The sequence below is a fragment of the Pseudoliparis swirei genome, chromosome 16 (genome assembly GCF_029220125.1).
Source record: "Pseudoliparis swirei isolate HS2019 ecotype Mariana Trench chromosome 16, NWPU_hadal_v1, whole genome shotgun sequence".
Lineage (NCBI taxonomy): Eukaryota > Metazoa > Chordata > Actinopteri > Perciformes > Liparidae > Pseudoliparis > Pseudoliparis swirei.
This window is the reverse complement of record NC_079403.1, coordinates 2,383,584-2,403,788: the sequence shown is the minus strand read 5'-3', so window position 1 is coordinate 2,403,788 and position 20,205 is coordinate 2,383,584. Positions and strand designations below refer to the sequence as shown.

Below are 20,205 nucleotides of genomic sequence, written 5' to 3'. Positions count from 1 at the left end.
CTACACTGAGGTCTCTAGAGGACCAGGACTACACTGAGGTCTCTAGAGGACCAGGACTAGACTGAGGTCTCTAGAGGACCAGGACTACACTGAGGTCTCTAGAGGATCAGGACTACACTGAGGTCTCTAGAGGACCAGGACTAGACTGAGGTCTATAGAGGACCAGGACTACACTGAGGTCTCTAGAGGACCAGGACTACACTGAGGTCTGTAGAGGACCAGGACTACACTGAGGTCTCTAGAGGACCAGGACTACACTGAGGTCTCTAGAGGACCAGGACTACACTGAGGTCTCTAGAGGACCAGGACTACACTGAGGTCTCTAGAGGACCAGGACTACACTGAGGTCTCTAGAGGACCAGGACTACACTGAGGTCTATAGAGGACCAGGACTAGACTGAGGTCTCTAGAGGACCAGGACTACACTGAGGTCTCTAGAGGACCAGGACTACACTGAGGTCTAGAGAGGACCAGGACTACACTGAGGTCTCTAGAGGACCAGGACTACACTGAGGTCTCTAGAGGACCAGGACTAGACTGAGGTCTCTAGAGGACCAGGACTACACTGAGGTCTCTAGAGGACCAGGACTACACTGAGGTCTCTAGAGGACCAGGACTACACTGAGGTCTCTAGAGGACCAGGACTGAGCATCAGTTGTTGGCTGATTTATTTTAAAGTATTCTCTGTGTTCATTGAGTTTATTCCAGAGGGTCCAAACTGGCCCTCAAATACCAATCAATCTATAATCTATAATCTATAATCTCTACGATGACGTCATGCTGCTGACCTGCAGCCTCCAGCTTCAGAGAGAAGCTGCTCGTGAAGCTCTCCTCAGCATCGTGGAGCTCACAGCTGTAGAGCCCCTCCTGCCGTGGAGACAAGGCCTCCAGCGTGAGGTTCTTGGGCTCAGAACCGTTCTTCACATGCGGCCTCCAGGCCTCTGAGACCGTGACGACGGTGCCGGTCCGGTTCAGGATGATCTGACTGTGGTTGAACCTCCAGGTGAGGCCCGTTGGAGGCCTGTCGGAGGACCTGCAGGCGATGGTGGCTTCAGTGTGTGAGCCGTTGATGGAGGCTGAGGACACAGAAGGAGAGCGGCGGTCAGATATCTGGTGCTCCTCATCAGAACCGGCTTCTCCTCAGAAACACCTACTGGGTCGGAACCACGTGGCTGTCCTGTGGCTCAGTGCAGTGCTGATGGTGCAGCTGTAGTCCAGACCAGGATCTGGATCCTCCAGAGAGCTGCTGATGCTGTAGAGCTGCTGCTCAGTCCGCTGGACGCTGGTTCGGTTCTGGAGGGTCTCGTTGGACCGAGGCTTGGTGGTCCATGTGAGCGTAGGTTCAGGGTAGACCCCCTGGGAGCTGCAGGTGATCCTGTCCTCCAGCTGCTGCATGTCGACTTTACGCACCGGAGCTGCGATGAAAAGAAAGAGAAAAAGTTTAAATAGCTTTCAGAGGGACTTGTGGGAAATAACAGCCAATTGTGGTGAAATCGTCCTCTGAGTGTCTCGTTCTCCTACCGTCCACTTTTAGGTTGATGAAGGGCGCGTTGCTAGCCTTGTTGCTGATGTAGCACTGGTATCTGCCCTCATCCTGAACCTTCACCCCCTTTAGGAGGAGAGAGGCATTTCCTCTGGAGATCTCGGCCTTGAATAGAGACGTCCTGTTTCTGAAGAGCTCGCTCTGGAGGTTTAGCTGGTCTTCGTTGTAGTAGAAGGAGTGGACGAGAATGTTTCCTGGAAACACATTCCAATGGAGGACTACATCCTCACCAGTCTGAAAGTTGCACGGTAAAATGCAGTTCTCCATGAAAATACAGGATACCTCATCATCTGCAACACATCAGGTAAAGAGACTGTTCGTCAGTTATGGTCCTACACATATAGTCTATAGGGTCTATTGGTCAGTTATGGTACTACATATATAGTCTATAGGGTCTGTTGGTCAGTTATGGTACTACAAGTATAGTCTATAGGGTCTGTTGGTCAGTTATGGTACTACACATATAGTCTATAGGGTCTATTGGTCAGTTATGGTACTACACATATAGTCTATAGGGTCTATTGGTCAGTTATGGTACTACAAGTATAGTCTATAGGGTCTGTTGGTCAGTTATGGTACTACACATATAGTCTATAGGGTCTGTTGGTCAGTTATGGTACTACACATATAGTCTATAGGGTCTATTGGTCAGTTATGGTACTTCACATATAGTCTATAGGGTCTGTTGGTCAGTTATGGTACTACACATATAGTCTATAGGGTCTGTTGGTCAGTTATGGTACTACACATATAGTCTATAGGGTCTATTGGTCAGTTATGGTACTACAAGTATAGTCTATCGGGTCTGTTGGTCTGGGGGTCAGTTTTAGTATGATAACTTTAGTTTAAAGGGTGTGTGTTCCTTTTCTGTCAGCAGCATTTTTCAGTCACCAGGAAATGATGTCATCAGGAATTTATGAGGCAGCTGCATGCTGTCATACAGGTATTGATTCACTTTCGATGAGCTAATAGATAAACAAATATGTGACTCAGGTTTCACTTCAGTGGAGGAATGAGTCCAGACGGGTTCCGCAGCATTCATACGATCATCCGCCTCTCATTCCTCGCTCACCACTGACTGGTTGGACTAAAGTTCTCTTGTTAGTTCTTTGTGTCTAATTCTCAATGACAATGAGGCATCATCCGTCCTCTTTTGTCGTTTGATATTTGACCTAATTGAAAGGTTTTCATGTCACTTTAGCAGATATTAAAGATATTGTTTTGAATGGAACCCAATGAAAAGGATTCCGGTCTGAGCGTGACGTATTATTCCAGATTCAAACTTTCCCTTTTCTTCCCAAAATTGGATGTCTGGTAAAGTAATAACTCAAAGCAACGACCTTCTCTCGTTCTCTCCTCTCCAACGGGAGGATTCATCCTCTCATCACACCTGAAACACGACTCTCCTTCCCAAGCCAAGTCCGGCTCTCCAAGCACCCACATGCTGTGACCCCGTCCTGACCTTGGATCAGCTCCCCCCCCTCCCCCAACTCTGAGTGGCAGACGTCATACTTCTCATCAGGCTGCTACGTGGTGTTTCTTCTGAGGTTTTCAGCGACTCGACAGTCCCTCCAATAACTAGAGTACTATCAACAGATCCTTTTGCGAGCGTCTCCTTTCCTTTCCTTCCCTCTGCTCTCTGTCTTCATCCGTTAAGTGTCCTCGTCTGCCTCCTTCCTCTCTCGACTAGACTGAACATGTCCCATATTGCTCCGGCAGCCTGAGGCCGACTCACCTCCTCCTGCTCGGCTGTGCAGCAGAGCGAGGACCCCCAGGAGCACGGCGCGCTGCATCCTCCTCCTCCTCGCGCTGCACTCGGCGTTCTGACGAGCCGCTGATCCGCTGATCTCTGAGGGCGCGGCAGCGTTCACTCAGCAGCCGCTTGCATTCCTGATCCATTTCATCAGGATTCAAACGTCTCACCTCCGAAACCAAACGTCACTGGTGTTCCCTGACAGATTGGACTTGTTTGTCCCTTCATCCCTACATCCCTTCATCCCTTCATCCCTACATACCTTCATCCCTTCACAACTACATCCCTTCATTCCTACATCCCTTCATCCTGGACCTCTTTTCCACTTCATGACTTACCTCCTTGGTGCTTGTTAGTGAATAAGGGAAATACAAGTGGTCCCAGTACAGAACCTTGTGGAACTCCGTGACTAACATTGGTGGTTATCAAGGCTACTAAGGTCTAACAAGACCAGTACAGAGAGGAGTCCTCTATTATTACATGTCATTACATGTCATTTAGCAGACGCTTTTATCCAAAGCGACTTACAATAAGTGCATTTCAACCTAGAGTACAAACTAAGAACAACAAGAATACAGGAAGTAACATTGCCTCAACATAGTCGAACTACAAAAGTACCATAAGTAAGTGCTATCTAAGTGCCACTGAAGTGCTAATCTGTGTTTTAATCCAGATATAGTCGGAAAAGGTGTGTTTTCAGTCTCCGACGGAAGATGTAGAGACTTTCTGCTGTCCTGATGTCAGTGGGGAGCCGTTCCACCACTGAGGAGCCAGGACAGCAAACAGTCCGGATTGTGATCAGCCCGGTGCAGTAGCCACAAGTCGATTGGCTGTTGCAGAGCGGAGCGAACGTGCGGTACGGGTGACCATATCCCGGATGTAGACGGGCCCGATCCGCCTCAGAGCACGGTACGCCAGGACCAGTGTTTTGAAGGATGAGCAGCCACCGTAACCAGTGGAGAGCGGAGGAGCGGAGTGGTGTGGGTGAATTTCGGGAGGCTGAAGACCAGTCGAGCAGCTGAATTCTGGATGAGCTGCAGGGGTCGGATGGCCTAGCAGGTAGACCAGCCAGGAGGAGTTGCAGTAGTCGAGGCGTGAAATGACCAGAGCCTGGATCAGAACCTGCGCCGCCTTCTGAGTAAGAAGAGGACGATTCTCCTGATGTTGTGCAGCATGTACCTACAGGAACGCTGTCCAGCAGCGATGTTGGCCGCCAGGAGAGTTGACTGTCGAGTGTCACCCCGAGGTTCCTGGCAGTCCGGCAGGGGCCAACACAGAGCTGTTGAAGGTGATAGTCAGGTCGTGGTGGGGGAGCCTTCCCTGGAAGGAATAGTAGCTCAGTCTTGTCAGGGTTGATCTTCAGGTGGTGAGCAGACATCCACTGAGAGATGTCAGTCAGACAGGCAGAGATTCGTGCCGCCACCTGTGTTTCGAGCGGTGAAAACGAGAAGATCAGTTGGTGTCATCAGCATAGCTATGGTAGGAGAAGCCATGCAACGAATGAATGACAGAGCCGAGAGAATTTGTATACAGAGAGAAGAGGAGGGACCCAGGACGGAGCCTTGAGGAACCCCAGTAGTGAGAGGACAAGGATCAGACACAGATCCTCTCCAAGTTACCCGTAGGTGGTCTTTAAGGTAGGAAGAGAAAAGAGCGAGTGTAGTGCCTGAGATCCCCAGGTCCTGAAGAGAAGAGATCAGGATCTGGTGGTTCACGTGTGTCAAATGCTGCAGAAAGGTTTAGAAGGATAAGGACAGAGGAGAGAGAGGCTGCTCTAGCAGTGTGAAGCTGCTCAGAGACAGCAAGGAGGGCCGACTCTGTCGAGTGGCCGGCCTTGAATCCAGACTGGTGAGGGTCAAGAAGGTTGTTACTGTGGAGATAGGAGGACACTTGGCTCAAGATAGCTCGCCCAGAGTTTTGGAGAGAAAGGAAGAAGAGAGACCCGGTCTGTAGTTGCTGACTTCAGACGTCGAGCGTGGGTTCTTCAGGAGAGGGTTGACTCTCGCCTTCAGAGAGTTAGGAAACAGCCAGTTGAGAGGAGCTGTTAATAAGATGGGTGAGGAAGGTCAGAAGGTCAGAGCAATAGCCTGGAGAATGGGAGACGGGACGGGGTCAAGGGCAGGTGGTCGGTCGAGCTGGAGGTCACCAAGCTAAGAACTTGACTGATTGGGAGACAAGGGGTGAAAGAGGAAAGAGAGGGGGATGATGAAGAAGTTAGTGTTGGTGAGGTGATAGAAGATGGATTTAAAGGAGGAGCGTATGTCGTCTATCTTGTTTGTAAAGTAGCCGACAAAGTGGCTCGGCAAAAGGTGGAAGGAGGAGGGGACAGGGGGATCAAGGAGGTTGGAAAGATAGAAGAGTTTTTGGGGTTAGAGAAGGAAGACTGAATTTTGGTCAGGTAGAACGAGCTTTTGGCTGCAGAGATAGAGGAAGAGAAGGAGGAGAGGAGATTGATAGAAGAGCAAGTCTTCCGCTTGATTCGATTTGCGCCATTTTCTTCGTCAGAGGGTGGCTCTGTCGTCCGACAACCACGGAGCCGGGAGGATTTCCAACCGGTCGTGTCTTAAAAGGACAAAGAGAATCAAGAGATGAAGACAGGGAAGAGAGGAGAGGTTCTGGCAGAGTTAGGATGCATGAGTGAGAAGCAGTCAGTTGAGGGGAGAGCGGATAGGACAGAGGAGAACAGAGAGGAGGGGCAGATGGGTGCGAATGTACAGGTGCAGAGTCTGTAGATATGGGTGGGTTGTCAGTACCAGAGAGCGAGAGAGTAAGAGATGAAGAAGTGGTCAGAGACATGGAGAGGAGTCACAGTGAGGTTAGAGGTAGAGCAGTTTCTTGTGAAATGTAGTCAAGGTGGTTGCCGCTTTGTGAGTAGGAGGAGGGACTGAGTGAGAGGTTAAAGGAAGACAGTAAGAGGAGATCACATGACTTCTGTCTGATGTTAAAGTCACCCAGAAGGATGAGGATGAGCCGTGTTCAAGTTCGATAGGGAGGACGTCTAGCTCGTCCAAGAAATCTCCCAAAGAACCAGGGGACGGTAGAGAACAACAATGTGAAGTTGAACCGATGAGTAACGGCTCACCGCATGAAACTCACAAAAGTCAGTGGGATAAAGAGAGGAAGCGGGTAGGGACAGAAACACCATGTGGGTGAGATGAGTAACCTGTACTCCACCCCGACCAGAGGGTCTGGGTGTGTGGCTAAAGGAGAAGGCCGAGGAGAGAGCAGCCGGGTAGACGTGTTGTCTGCTGTGATCCAGGTCTCAGTGAGAGCCAGGAAGTGCGACTGCTCCACAGCAAAGCCAGAGATGAAGTCGGCCAGTTCCAGAGGCTCCCCTTGCGGTGACTGACAGTTCCAGAGCCTGTGACCAGGTGGTGTGAGAACGGGTAGGAAGGAAGGATAACAGGAGAGGGTTCCGCACATGAATGAGCGAGTCCTATAGTAACTACGAGTAGAGATACGACAGGTATGGAAAAGACACACATATTTAAAAATGGGGAAATACTCAGCCACCCGAAGACTCCAACGGAAGACTCCTATGTCTTTGTCCTCCAGTCTTGACTCCAACGGAAGACTCTATGTCTTTGTCCTCCAGTCTTCGGCCCCGATGAGTCACGCTTAACGCCACAGCTGACGCGAAAACCCACCCGGTTATGAGCCCAAGTTAGTGCCAATTCCAGCCGCGTTGACACCGCCCCTTGGCTTATGGTATTCAAATGACACTCAATCTATCAGCACTAAGGTCTAACAAGACCAGTACAGAGATGAGTCCTCTATCAGGACTAAGGTCTAACAAGACCAGTACAGAGAGGAGTCCTCTATCAGCACCAAGGTCTAACAAGACCAGTACAGAGAGGAGTCCTTTATCAGCACTAAGGTCTAACAAGACCAGTACAGAGAGGAGTCCTCTATCAGCACTAAGGTCTAACAAGACCAGTACAGAGAGGAGTCCTCTATCAGCACTAAGGTCTAACTAGACCAGTACAGAGATGAGTCCTCTATCAGCACCAAGGTCTAACAAGACCAGTACAGAGATGAGTCCTCTATCAGCACCAAGGTCTAACAAGACCAGTACAGATGAGTCCTCTATCAGCACTAAGGTCTAACAAGACCAGTACAGAGAGGAGTCCTCTATCAGCACCAAGGTCTAACAAGACCAGTACAGAGAGGAGTCCTCTATCAGCACCAAGGTCTAACTAGACCAGTACAGAGAGGAGTCCTCTATCAGCACCAAGGTCTAACTAGACCAGTACAGAGATGAGTCCGCTATCAGCACCAAGGTCTAACAGACCAGTACAGAGATGAGTCCTCTATCAGCACCAAGGTCTAACAAGACCAGTACAGAGAGGAGTCCTCTATCAGCACCAAGGTCTAACAAGACCAGTACAGAGAGGAGTCCTCTATCAGGACCAAGGTCTAACAAGACCAGTACAGAGATGAGTCCTCTATCAGGACCAAGGTCTAACAAGACCAGTACAGAGAGGAGTCCTCTATCAGGACCAAGGTCTAACAAGACCAGTACAGAGATGAGTCCTCATCAGGACCAAGGTCTAACAAGACCAGTACAGAGAGGAGTCCTCTATCAGCACCAAGGTCTAACAAGACCAGTACAGAGATGAGTCCTCTATCAGGACCAAGGTCTAACAAGACCAGTACAGAGAGGAGTCCTCTATCAGGACCAAGGTCTAACAAGACCAGTACAGAGATGAGTCCTCTATCAGCACCAAGGTCTAACAAGACCAGTACAGAGATGAGTCCTCTATCAGCACCAAGGTCTAACAAGACCAGTACAGAGAGGAGTCCTCTATCAGGACCAAGGTCTAACAAGACCAGTACAGAGATGAGTCCTCTATCAGCACCAAGGTCTAACAAGACCAGTACAGAGATGAGTCCTCTATCAGGACCAAGGTCCAACAAGACCAGTACAGAGATGAGTCCTCTATCAGCACCAAGGTCCAACAAGACCAGTACAGAGAGGAGTCCTCTATCAGCACCAAGGTCTAACAAGACCAGTACAGAGATGAGTCCTCTATCAGGACCAAGGTCTAACAAGACCAGTACAGAGATGAGTCCTCTATCAGCACCAAGGTCTAACAAGACCAGTACAGAGATGAGTCCTCTATCAGGACCAAGGTCTAACAAGACCAGTACAGAGATGAGTCCTCTATCAGCACCAAGGTCTAACAAGACCAGTACAGAGATGAGTCCTCTATCAGGACCAAGGTCCAACAAGACCAGTACAGAGATGAGTCCTCTATCAGCACCAAGGTCTAACAAGACCAGTACAGAGATGAGTCCTCTATCAGGACCAAGGTCCAACCAGACCAGTACAGAGAGGAGTCCTCTATCAGGACCAAGGTCTAACAAGACCAGTACAGAGATGAGTCCTCTATCAGCACCAAGGTCTAACAAGACCAGTACAGAGATGAGTCCTCATCAGGACCAAGGTCCAACAAGACCAGTACAGAGATGAGTCCTCTATCAGCACCAAGGTCTAACAAGACCAGTACAGAGAGGAGTCCTCTATCAGGACCAAGGTCTAACAAGACCAGTACAGAGAGGAGTCCTCTATCAGGACCAAGGTCTAACAAGACCAGTACAGAGATGAGTCCTCTATCAGGACCAAGGTCTAACAAGACCAGTACAGAGAGGAGTCCTCTATCAGGACCAAGGTCTAACAAGACCAGTACAGAGAGGAGTCCTCTATCAGGACCAAGGTCTAACAAGACCAGTACAGAGATGAGTCCTCATCAGGACCAAGGTCTAACAAGACCAGTACAGAGAGGAGTCCTCTATCAGGACCAAGGTCCAAGACCAGTACAGAGAGGAGTCCTCTATCAGGACCAAGGTCTAACAAGACCAGTACAGAGAGGAGTCCTCTATCAGGACCAAGGTCTAACAAGACCAGTACAGAGAGGAGTCCTCATCAGGACCAAGGTCCAACAAGACCAGTACAGAGAGGAGTCCTCTATCAGGACCAAGGTCCAACAAGACCAGTACAGAGAGGAGTCCTCTATCAGGACCAAGGTCTAACAAGACCAGTACAGAGATGAGTCCTCTATCAGGACCAAGGTCCAACAAGACCAGTACAGAGATGAGTCCTCTATCAGGACCAAGGTCTAACAAGACCAGTACAGAGATGAGTCCTCTATCAGGACCAAGGTCTAACAAGACCAGTACAGAGAGGAGTCCTCTATCAGGACCAAGGTCCAACAAGACCAGTACAGAGATGAGTCCTCATCAGGACCAAGGTCTAACAAGACCAGTACAGAGAGGAGTCCTCTATCAGGACCAAGGTCCAACAAGACCAGTACAGAGATGAGTCCTCTATCAGGACCAAGGTCTAACAAGACCAGTACAGAGAGGAGTCCTCTATCAGGACCAAGGTCTAACAAGACCAGTACAGAGGAGTCCTCTATCAGGACCAAGGTCTAACAAGACCAGTACAGAGAGGAGTCCTCTATCAGGACCAAGGTCCAACAAGACCAGTACAGAGAGGAGTCCTATCAGGACCAAGGTCTAACAAGACCAGTACAGAGATGAGTCCTCTATCAGGACCAAGGTCTAACAAGACCAGTACAGAGAGGAGTCCTCTATCAGACCAAGGTCTAACAAGACCAGTACAGAGAGGAGTCCTCTATCAGGACCAAGGTCCAAGACCAGTACAGAGATGAGTCCTCTATCAGCACCAAGGTCCAACAAGACCAGTACAGAGAGGAGTCCTCTATCAGGACCAAGGTCTAACAAGACCAGTACAGAGATGAGTCCTCTATCAGCACCAAGGTCTAACAAGACCAGTACAGAGAGGAGTCCTCTATCAGCACCAAGGTCCAACAAGACCAGTACAGAGGAGTCCTCTATCAGCACCAAGGTCTAACAAGACCAGTACAGAGAGGAGTCCTCTATCAGCACTAAGGTCTAACAAGACCACTACAGAGATGAGTCCTCTATCAGCACCAAGGTCTAACAAGACCAGTACAGAGAGGAGTCCTCTATCAGCACCAAGGTCTAACAAGACCAGTACAGAGATGAGTCCTCTATCAGGACCAAGGTCTAACAAGACCAGTACAGAGATGAGTCCTCTATCAGCACCAAGGTCTAACAAGACCAGTACAGAGAGGAGTCCTCTATCAGGACCAAGGTCTAACAAGACCAGTACAGAGATGAGTCCTCTATCAGGACCAAGGTCCAACAAGACCAGTACAGAGAGGAGTCCTCTATCAGGACCAAGGTCTAACAAGACCAGGACAGAGAGGAGTCCTCTATCAGGACCAAGGTCTAACAAGACCAGTACAGAGATGAGTCCTCTATCAGGACCAAGGTCCAACAAGACCAGTACAGAGATGAGTCCTCTATCAGGACCAAGGTCTAACAAGACCAGTACAGAGATGAGTCCTCTATCAGGACCAAGGTCTAACAAGACCAGTACAGAGAGGAGTCCTCTATCAGCACCAAGGTCTAACAAGACCAGTACAGAGAGGAGTCCTCTATCAGCACCAAGGTCTAACAAGACCAGTACAGAGATGAGTCCTCTATCAGCACCAAGGTCTAACAAGACCAGTACAGAGAGGAGTCCTCTATCAGGACCAAGGTCTAACAAGACCAGTACAGAGATGAGTCCTCTATCAGGACCAAGGTCTAACAAGACCAGTACAGAGAGGAGTCCTCTATCAGGACCAAGGTCCAACAAGACCAGTACAGAGAGGAGTCCTCTATCAGGACCAAGGTCTAACAAGACCAGTACAGAGATGAGTCCTCTATCAGGACCAAGGTCCAACAAGACCAGTACAGAGATGAGTCCTCTATCAGGACCAAGGTCCAACAAGACCAGTACAGAGAGGAGTCCTCTATCAGGACCAAGGTCCAACAAGACCAGTACAGAGAGGAGTCCTCTATCAGCACCAAGGTCTAACAAGACCAGTACAGAGAGGAGTCCTCTATCAGGACCAAGGTCTAACAAGACCAGTACAGAGAGGAGTCCTCTATCAGGACCAAGGTCCAACAAGACCAGTACAGAGAGGAGTCCTCTATCAGGACCAAGGTCCAACAAGACCAGTACAGAGAGGAGTCCTCTATCAGGACCAAGGTCTAACAAGACCAGTACAGAGATGAGTCCTCTATCAGGACCAAGGTCTAACAAGACCAGTACAGAGATGAGTCCTCTATCAGGACCAAGGTCTAACAAGACCAGTACAGAGATGAGTCCTCTATCAGCACCAAGGTCTAACAAGACCAGTACAGAGATGAGTCCTCTATCAGGACCAAGGTCTAACAAGACCAGTACAGAGATGAGTCCTCTATCAGGACCAAGGTCTAACAAGACCAGTACAGAGAGGAGTCCTCTATCAGCACCAAGGTCTAACAAGACCAGTACAGAGATGAGTCCTCATCAGCACCAAGGTCTAACAAGACCAGTACAGAGAGGAGTCCTCTATCAGGACCAAGGTCCAACAAGACCAGTACAGAGATGAGTCCTCTATCAGGACCAAGGTCTAACAAGACCAGTACAGAGAGGAGTCCCCATCAGGACCAAGGTCTAACAAGACCAGTACAGAGATGAGTCCTCTATCAGCACCAAGGTCTAACAAGACCAGTACAGAGATGAGTCCTCTATCAGACCAAGGTCTAACAAGACCAGTACAGAGATGAGTCCTCTATCAGCACCAAGGTCTAACAAGACCAGTACAGAGAGGAGTCCTCTATCAGCACCAAGGTCTAACAAGACCAGTACAGAGATGAGTCCTCTATCAGCACCAAGGTCTAACAAGACCAGTACAGAGATGAGTCCTCTATCAGCACCAAGGTCTAACAAGACCAGTACAGAGATGAGTCCTCTATCAGCACCAAGGTCTAACAAGACCAGTACAGAGATGAGTCCTCTATCAGGACCAAGGTCTAACAAGACCAGTACAGAGAGGAGTCCTCTATCAGGACCAAGGTCTAACAAGACCAGTACAGAGATGAGTCCTCTATCAGGACCAAGGTCTAACAAGACCAGTACAGAGATGAGTCCTCTATCAGGACCAAGGTCTAACAAGACCAGTACAGAGATGAGTCCTCATCAGGACCAAGGTCTAACAAGACCAGTACAGAGATGAGTCCTATCAGGACCAAGGTCCAACAAGACCAGTACAGAGATGAGTCCTCTATCAGGACCAAGGTCTAACAAGACCAGTACAGAGATGAGTCCTCTATCAGCACCAAGGTCTAACAAGACCAGTACAGAGATGAGTCCTCTATCAGGACCAAGGTCTAAGCAGACCAGTACAGAGAGGAGTCCTCTATCAGCACCAAGGTCCAACAAGACCAGTACAGAGAGGAGTCCTCTATCAGGACCACGGTCTAACAAGACCAGTACAGAGATGAGTCCTCTATCAGCACCAAGGTCTAACAAGACCAGTACAGGGAGGAGTCCTCTATCAGCACTAAGGTGTAACAAAACCAGTACAGAGAGGAGTCCTCTTTCAGGACTAAGGTCTAACAAGACCAGTACAGAGAGGAGTCCTCTATCAGCACCAAGGTCCAACAAGACCAGTACAGAGATGAGTCCTCTATCAGGACCAAGGTCTAACAAGACCAGTACAGAGAGGAGTCCTCATCAGCACCAAGGTCTAACAAGACCAGTACAGAGATGAGTCCTCTATCAGCACCAAGGTCTAACAAGACCAGTACAGAGAGGAGTCCTCTATCAGGACCAAGGTCTAACAAGACCAGTACAGAGATGAGTCCTCTATCAGCACCAAGGTCTAACAAGACCAGTACAGAGAGGAGTCCTCTATCAGCACCAAGGTCTAACAAGACCAGTACAGAGAGGAGTCCTCATCAGCACCAAGGTCTAACAAGACCAGTACAGAGAGGAGTCCTCATCAGGACCAAGGTCTAACAAGACCAGTACAGAGAGGAGTCCTCTATCAGGACCAAGGTCTAACAAGACCAGTACAGAGATGAGTCCTCATCAGCACCAAGGTCTAACAAGACCAGTACAGAGATGAGTCCTCTATCAGGACCAAGGTCTAACAAGACCAGTACAGAGATGAGTCCTCTATCAGCACCAAGGTCTAACAAGACCAGTACAGAGATGAGTCCTATCAGGACCAAGGTCTAACAAGACCAGTACAGAGATGAGTCCTCATCAGGACCAAGGTCTAACAAGACCAGTACAGAGAGGAGTCCTCTATCAGGACCAAGGTCTAACAAGACCAGTACAGAGATGAGTCCTCTATCAGGACCAAGGTCTAACAAGACCAGTACAGAGAGGAGTCCTCTATCAGGACCAAGGTCTAACAAGACCAGTACAGAGATGAGTCCTATCAGGACCAAGGTCTAACAAGACCAGTACAGAGATGAGTCCTCTATCAGGACCAAGGTCTAACAAGACCAGTACAGAGAGGAGTCCTCTATCAGACCAAGGTCTAACAAGACCAGTACAGAGATGAGTCCTCTATCAGGACCAAGGTCTAACAAGACCAGTACAGAGATGAGTCCTCTATCAGGACCAAGGTCTAACAAGACCAGTACAGAGATGAGTCCTCATCAGCACCAAGGTCCAACAAGACCAGTACAGAGATGAGTCCTATCAGGACCAAGGTCTAACAAGACCAGTACAGAGATGAGTCCTCTATCAGCACCAAGGTCTAACAAGACCAGTACAGAGATGAGTCCTCTATCAGGACCAAGGTCTAACAAGACCAGTACAGAGATGAGTCCTCTATCAGGACCAAGGTCTAACAAGACCAGTACAGAGAGGAGTCCTCTATCAGCACCAAGGTCTAACAAGACCAGTACAGAGAGGAGTCCTCATCAGCACCAAGGTCTAACAAGACCAGTACAGAGAGGAGTCCTCTATCAGGACCAAGGTCCAACAAGACCAGTACAGAGATGAGTCCTCTATCAGGACCAAGGTCCAACAAGACCAGTACAGAGAGGAGTCCTCTATCAGGACCAAGGTCCAACAAGACCAGTACAGAGATGAGTCCTCTATCAGGACCAAGGTCTAACAAGACCAGTACAGAGAGGAGTCCTCTATCAGGACCAAGGTCTAACAAGACCAGTACAGAGATGAGTCCTCTATCAGACCAAGGTCCAACAAGACCAGTACAGAGAGGAGTCCTCTATCAGGACCAAGGTCCAACAAGACCAGTACAGAGATGAGTCCTCTATCAGCACCAAGGTCTAACAAGACCAGTACAGAGAGGAGTCCTCTATCAGCACCAAGGTCCAACAAGACCAGTACAGAGAGGAGTCCTCTATCAGGACCAAGGTCTAACAAGACCAGTACAGAGAGGAGTCCTCTATCAGGACCAAGGTCTAACAAGACCAGTACAGAGATGAGTCCTCTATCAGGACCAAGGTCCAACAAGACCAGTACAGAGAGGAGTCCTCTATCAGGACCAAGGTCTAACAAGACCAGTACAGAGATGAGTCCTCTATCAGGACCAAGGTCTAACAAGACCAGTACAGAGATGAGTCCTCTATCAGCACCAAGGTCTAACAAGACCAGTACAGAGATGAGTCCTCTATCAGGACCAAGGTCCAACAAGACCAGTACAGAGATGAGTCCTCTATCAGGACCAAGGTCTAACAAGACCAGTACAGAGATGAGTCCTCTATCAGGACCAAGGTCTAACAAGACCAGTACAGAGATGAGTCCTATCAGCACCAAGGTCTAACAAGACCAGTACAGAGATGAGTCCTCTATCAGCACCAAGGTCTAACAAGACCAGTACAGAGATGAGTCCTCTATCAGCACCAAGGTCTAACAAGACCAGTACAGAGAGGAGTCCTCTATCAGGACCAAGGTCTAACAAGACCAGTACAGAGAGGAGTCCTCTATCAGCACCAAGGTCTAACAAGACCAGTACAGAGATGAGTCCTCTATCAGGACCAAGGTCTAACAAGACCAGTACAGAGATGAGTCCTATCAGCACCAAGGTCTAACAAGACCAGTACAGAGATGAGTCCTCTATCAGGACCAAGGTCTAACAAGACCAGTACAGAGAGGAGTCCTCTATCAGGACCAAGGTCTAACTAGACCAGTACAGAGAGGAGTCCTCTATCAGGACCAAGGTCTAACAAGACCAGTACAGAGAGGAGTCCTCTATCAGCACCAAGGTCTAACAAGACCAGTACAGAGATGAGTCCTCTATCAGCACCAAGGTCTAACAAGACCAGTACAGAGATGAGTCCTCTATCAGGACCAAGGTCTAACAAGACCAGTACAGAGATGAGTCCTCTATCAGCACCAAGGTCTAACAAGACCAGTACAGAGAGGAGTCCTCTATCAGCACCAAGGTCTAACAAGACCAGTACAGAGAGGAGTCCTCTATCAGGACCAAGGTCTAACAAGACCAGTACAGAGATGAGTCCTCTATCAGGACCAAGGTCCAACAAGACCAGTACAGAGATGAGTCCTCTATCAGGACCAAGGTCTAACAAGACCAGTACAGAGATGAGTCCTCTATCAGCACCAAGGTCTAACAAGACCAGTACAGAGATGAGTCCTCTATCAGGACCAAGGTCTAACAAGACCAGTACAGAGATGAGTCCTCTATCAGCACCAAGGTCTAACAAGACCAGTACAGAGAGGAGTCCTATCAGCACCAAGGTCTAACAAGACCAGTACAGAGATGAGTCCTCTATCAGGACCAAGGTCTAACAAGACCAGTACAGAGAGGAGTCCTCATCAGGACCAAGGTCCAACAAGACCAGTACAGAGATGAGTCCTCTATCAGCACCAAGGTCTAACAAGACCAGTACAGAGATGAGTCCTCTATCAACACCAACCTCTAACAAGACCAGTACAGAGATGAGTCCTCTATCAGCACTAACGTCTAACAAGACCAGTACAGAGATGAGTCCTCATCAGGACCAAGGTCTAACAAGACCAGTACAGAGATGAGTCCTCTATCAGGACCAAGGTCCAACAAGACCAGTACAGAGAGGAGTCCTCTATCAGGACCAAGGTCTAACAAGACCAGTACAGAGATGAGTCCTCTATCAGCACCAAGGTCTAACAAGACCAGTACAGAGATGAGTCCTCTATCAGGACCAAGGTCTAACAAGACCAGTACAGAGAGAGTCCTCTATCAGCACCAAGGTCTAACAAGACCAGTACAGAGATGAGTCCTCATCAGGACCAAGGTCCAACAAGACCAGTACAGAGAGGAGTCCTCTATCAGGACCAAGGTCCAACAAGACCAGTACAGAGAGGAGTCCTCTATCAGGACCAAGGTCTAACAAGACCAGTACAGAGAGGAGTCCTCTATCAGCACCAAGGTCCAACAAGACCAGTACAGAGATGAGTCCTATCAGGACCAAGGTCTAACAAGACCAGTACAGAGAGGAGTCCTCTATCAGGACCAAGGTCTAACAAGACCAGTACAGAGATGAGTCCTCTATCAGCACCAAGGTCTAACAAGACCAGTACAGAGAGGAGTCCTCATCAGCACCAAGGTCTAACAAGACCAGTACAGAGATGAGTCCTCTATCAGCACCAAGGTCTAACAAGACCAGTACAGAGATGAGTCCTCTATCAGGACCAAGGTCTAACAAGACCAGTACAGAGATGAGTCCTCTATCAGCACCAAGGTCTAACAAGACCAGTACAGAGAGGAGTCCTCTATCAGGACCAAGGTCTAACAAGACCAGTACAGAGATGAGTCCTCTATCAGCACCAAGGTCTAACAAGACCAGTACAGAGATGAGTCCTCTATCAGGACCAAGGTCTAACAAGACCAGTACAGAGAGGAGTCCTCTATCAGGACCAAGGTCTAACAAGACCAGTACAGAGATGAGTCCTCTATCAGCACCAAGGTCTAACAAGACCAGTACAGAGATGAGTCCTCTATCAGCACCAAGGTCCAACAAGACCAGTACAGAGATGAGTCCTCTATCAGCACCAAGGTCTAACAAGACCAGTACAGAGATGAGTCCTCTATCAGGACCAAGGTCTAACAAGACCAGTACAGAGATGAGTCCTCTATCAGGACCAAGGTCTAACAAGACCAGTACAGAGATGAGTCCTCATCAGACCAAGGTCTAACAAGACCAGTACAGAGATGAGTCCTCTATCAGACCAAGGTCTAACAAGACCAGTACAGAGAGGAGTCCTCTATCAGCACCAAGGTCCAACAAGACCAGTACAGAGATGAGTCCTCTATCAGCACCAAGGTCTAACAAGACCAGTACAGAGATGAGTCCTCTATCAGCACCAAGGTCCAACAAGACCAGTACAGAGATGAGTCCTCTATCAGACCAAGGTCCAACAAGACCAGTACAGAGATGAGTCCTATCAGCACCAAGGTCTAACAAGACCAGTACAGAGATGAGTCCTCATCAGGACCAAGGTCTAACAAGACCAGTACAGAGAGGAGTCCTATCAGGACCAAGGTCTAACAAGACCAGTACAGAGATGAGTCCTCTATCAGCACCAAGGTCTAACAAGACCAGTACAGAGATGAGTCCTCTATCAGCACCAAGGTCTAACAAGACCAGTACAGAGATGAGTCCTCATCAGGACCAAGGTCTAACAAGACCAGTACAGAGATGAGTCCTCTATCAGGACCAAGGTCTAACAAGACCAGTACAGAGATGAGTCCTCTATCAGACCAAGGTCTAACAAGACCAGTACAGAGATGAGTCCTCTATCAGGACCAAGGTCTAACAAGACCAGTACAGAGATGAGTCCTCTATCAGCACCAAGGTCTAACAAGACCAGTACAGAGATGAGTCCTCTATCAGGACCAAGGTCTAACAAGACCAGTACAGAGATGAGTCCTCTATCAGGACCAAGGTCCAACAAGACCAGTACAGAGATGAGTCCTCTATCAGCACCAAGGTCTAACAAGACCAGTACAGAGATGAGTCCTCTATCAGCACCAAGGTCTAACAAGACCAGTACAGAGATGAGTCCTCATCAGCACCAAGGTCTAACAAGACCAGTACAGAGATGAGTCCTCTATCAGGACCAAGGTCTAACAAGACCAGTACAGAGAGGAGTCCTCTATCAGGACCAAGGTCCAACAAGACCAGTACAGAGATGAGTCCTTATCAGGACCAAGGTCTAACAAGACCAGTACAGAGAGGAGTCCTCTATCAGGACCAAGGTCCAACAAGACCAGTACAGAGATGAGTCCTCTATCAGCACCAAGGTCTAACAAGACCAGTACAGAGATGAGTCCTCTATCAGGACCAAGGTCTAACAAGACCAGTACAGAGATGAGTCCTCTATCAGCACCAAGGTCTAACAAGACCAGTACAGAGATGAGTCCTATCAGGACCAAGGTCTAACAAGACCAGTACAGAGATGAGTCCTCTATCAGGACCAAGGTCTAACAAGACCAGTACAGAGATGAGTCCTCTATCAGGAAAAAAAAAGGGCCCCTTTTTTTTTCCCCCAAAAAAACTAAAAAAAAAGGGGGGGGCCCCTTTTTTCCCCCCAAAAAACCAAAAATTTTTTTTGGGCCCCCCCCCCTTTTTTTTTAAAAAAGGAAAAAAAAGGGGGGGGGCCCCAAAAAGGCCAAGGGTTTTGGGCCCGTTTGGAAACCTTAAAAATTTTTTTTTTTAAAAAAAAGTCCCCCCTTTTTTTTTTTAAAAAAAAATTTTTTGGGGGGTTTTTTTAAAAAAGAAAAGGGCCCAAAAGGAAAAAAAAAGGGGGGAAAAAGGCCCCCCAAAAAAAAACAAAAAAGAAAAAAACCCGGAAATTTTAAAAAAAAACCCGGGGGCCCTTTAAAAAACCCCCCCCCAAAAGGGGGGTTTAAAAATTTTTTTTTTGGGGGAATTTAAAAAAAGGAACCCCCTTTGGGAAAAACCCCAAAAATTTTTTTTTTAAAAAAAAAAAAAAAATTTTGGGGGCCCTTAAAACCCAAAAAAATTTTTTAAAAATTTTTTTTCCCCCCCCCAAAAAAATTTTTTAAAAACCCCCCCCCAAGGGGTTTTTTTTCCCCCCCCCCAAAAAATTTTTTTTTAAACCCCCTTCCCTTTTTTCCCCCCTTTTTTTTTTTTTTTTTCCCCAAAGGGTTTTAAGGGGGTTTAAAAGGGAAAAATTTTTTTTTTTTTTTTTTTTTTTCCTTTTTCCCCCTTTTTTTTTTTAAAAAAAAATTTTTTTTGGGGGGGGGGGGGTTTTTTTTTTAAAAGGGGGCCCCTTTTTTTTTCCCCCTTTAAAAAAAATTTAAAAACCCGGGCCTGCCTTTTTTTTCCTTTCCCTTTTTTTAAAAAAAAAATTTAAATTTTTTTAATTTTTGGGGTTTCCCCCTTTTTTTTAAAAAAAAACCCCCCCCCCCCGGGGGTTTAAAAAATTTTTTAAATTTTTTTTCCCCCGCAAAGGGGGCCTTTTTTTTTTTTAAGGGCCTTTTTAAAAAAATTTTTTTTTCCCCAAAAAAAAAAAAAAAATTTTAAAAAAAAAAAAAAATTCCCAAAAGGTTTTTCCCCCCTTAAATTTTTTTTTTTGGGGGGGTTTTAAAAAATTTTTTTCCCCCCCCGGGGGGGGCCCCCCCCCCAAAAAAAACCCCTTTTTTTCCCCCCCCCCGGGGGGGGCCCCCCCCGGGGGCCCCGGGGGGGGGCCCCCCCAAAAAGGGGGCCCCCCAGGGGGCCCCCGGGGGGGGGAAAATTTCCCCCCCAAAAAAAAAACCCCCCGGGGGGGGGGGGGGGGGGGGGGGGGGGTTTCCCCCCCCAAAAAAAAAAAAATTTTTTTTTTCCCCCCCCCGGGGGGGTTCCCCCCCCCCCCCCAGGGGGGAAATTTTTGGGGGGGGCCGGCCCGGGGGGCCCCCCCCAAACTTTGGGGGCCCCCCCCCTTTTTTTTGGGGAAAAAAATTTAAAAAGGGGGTTTTTCCTCCCCGGGGGGCCCCAAAACCTTTTTAAACCCCCCTTTTTTTTCCCCCCAAAAAAAACCAAAAATTTAAAAAAAACCCCC

At 48.3% G+C, this 20,205-nt stretch overlaps 1 protein-coding gene across 1 annotated transcript in view; it reads right to left on the bottom strand.

Annotated features, from left to right (window-relative positions):
- Nucleotides 1–741: 741 nt before the first annotated feature.
- The window catches only part of LOC130206613 (uncharacterized), a 61,420-nt gene continuing 41,956 nt past the window's right edge, over nt 742–20,205 (bottom strand). Inside the window, exon 11 of the mRNA XM_056434659.1 lies at nt 742–1,076. Within this exon, the coding sequence (XP_056290634.1) occupies nt 742–1,076 (335 nt within the window). The remainder of the gene's footprint in view (nt 1,077–20,205) is intronic.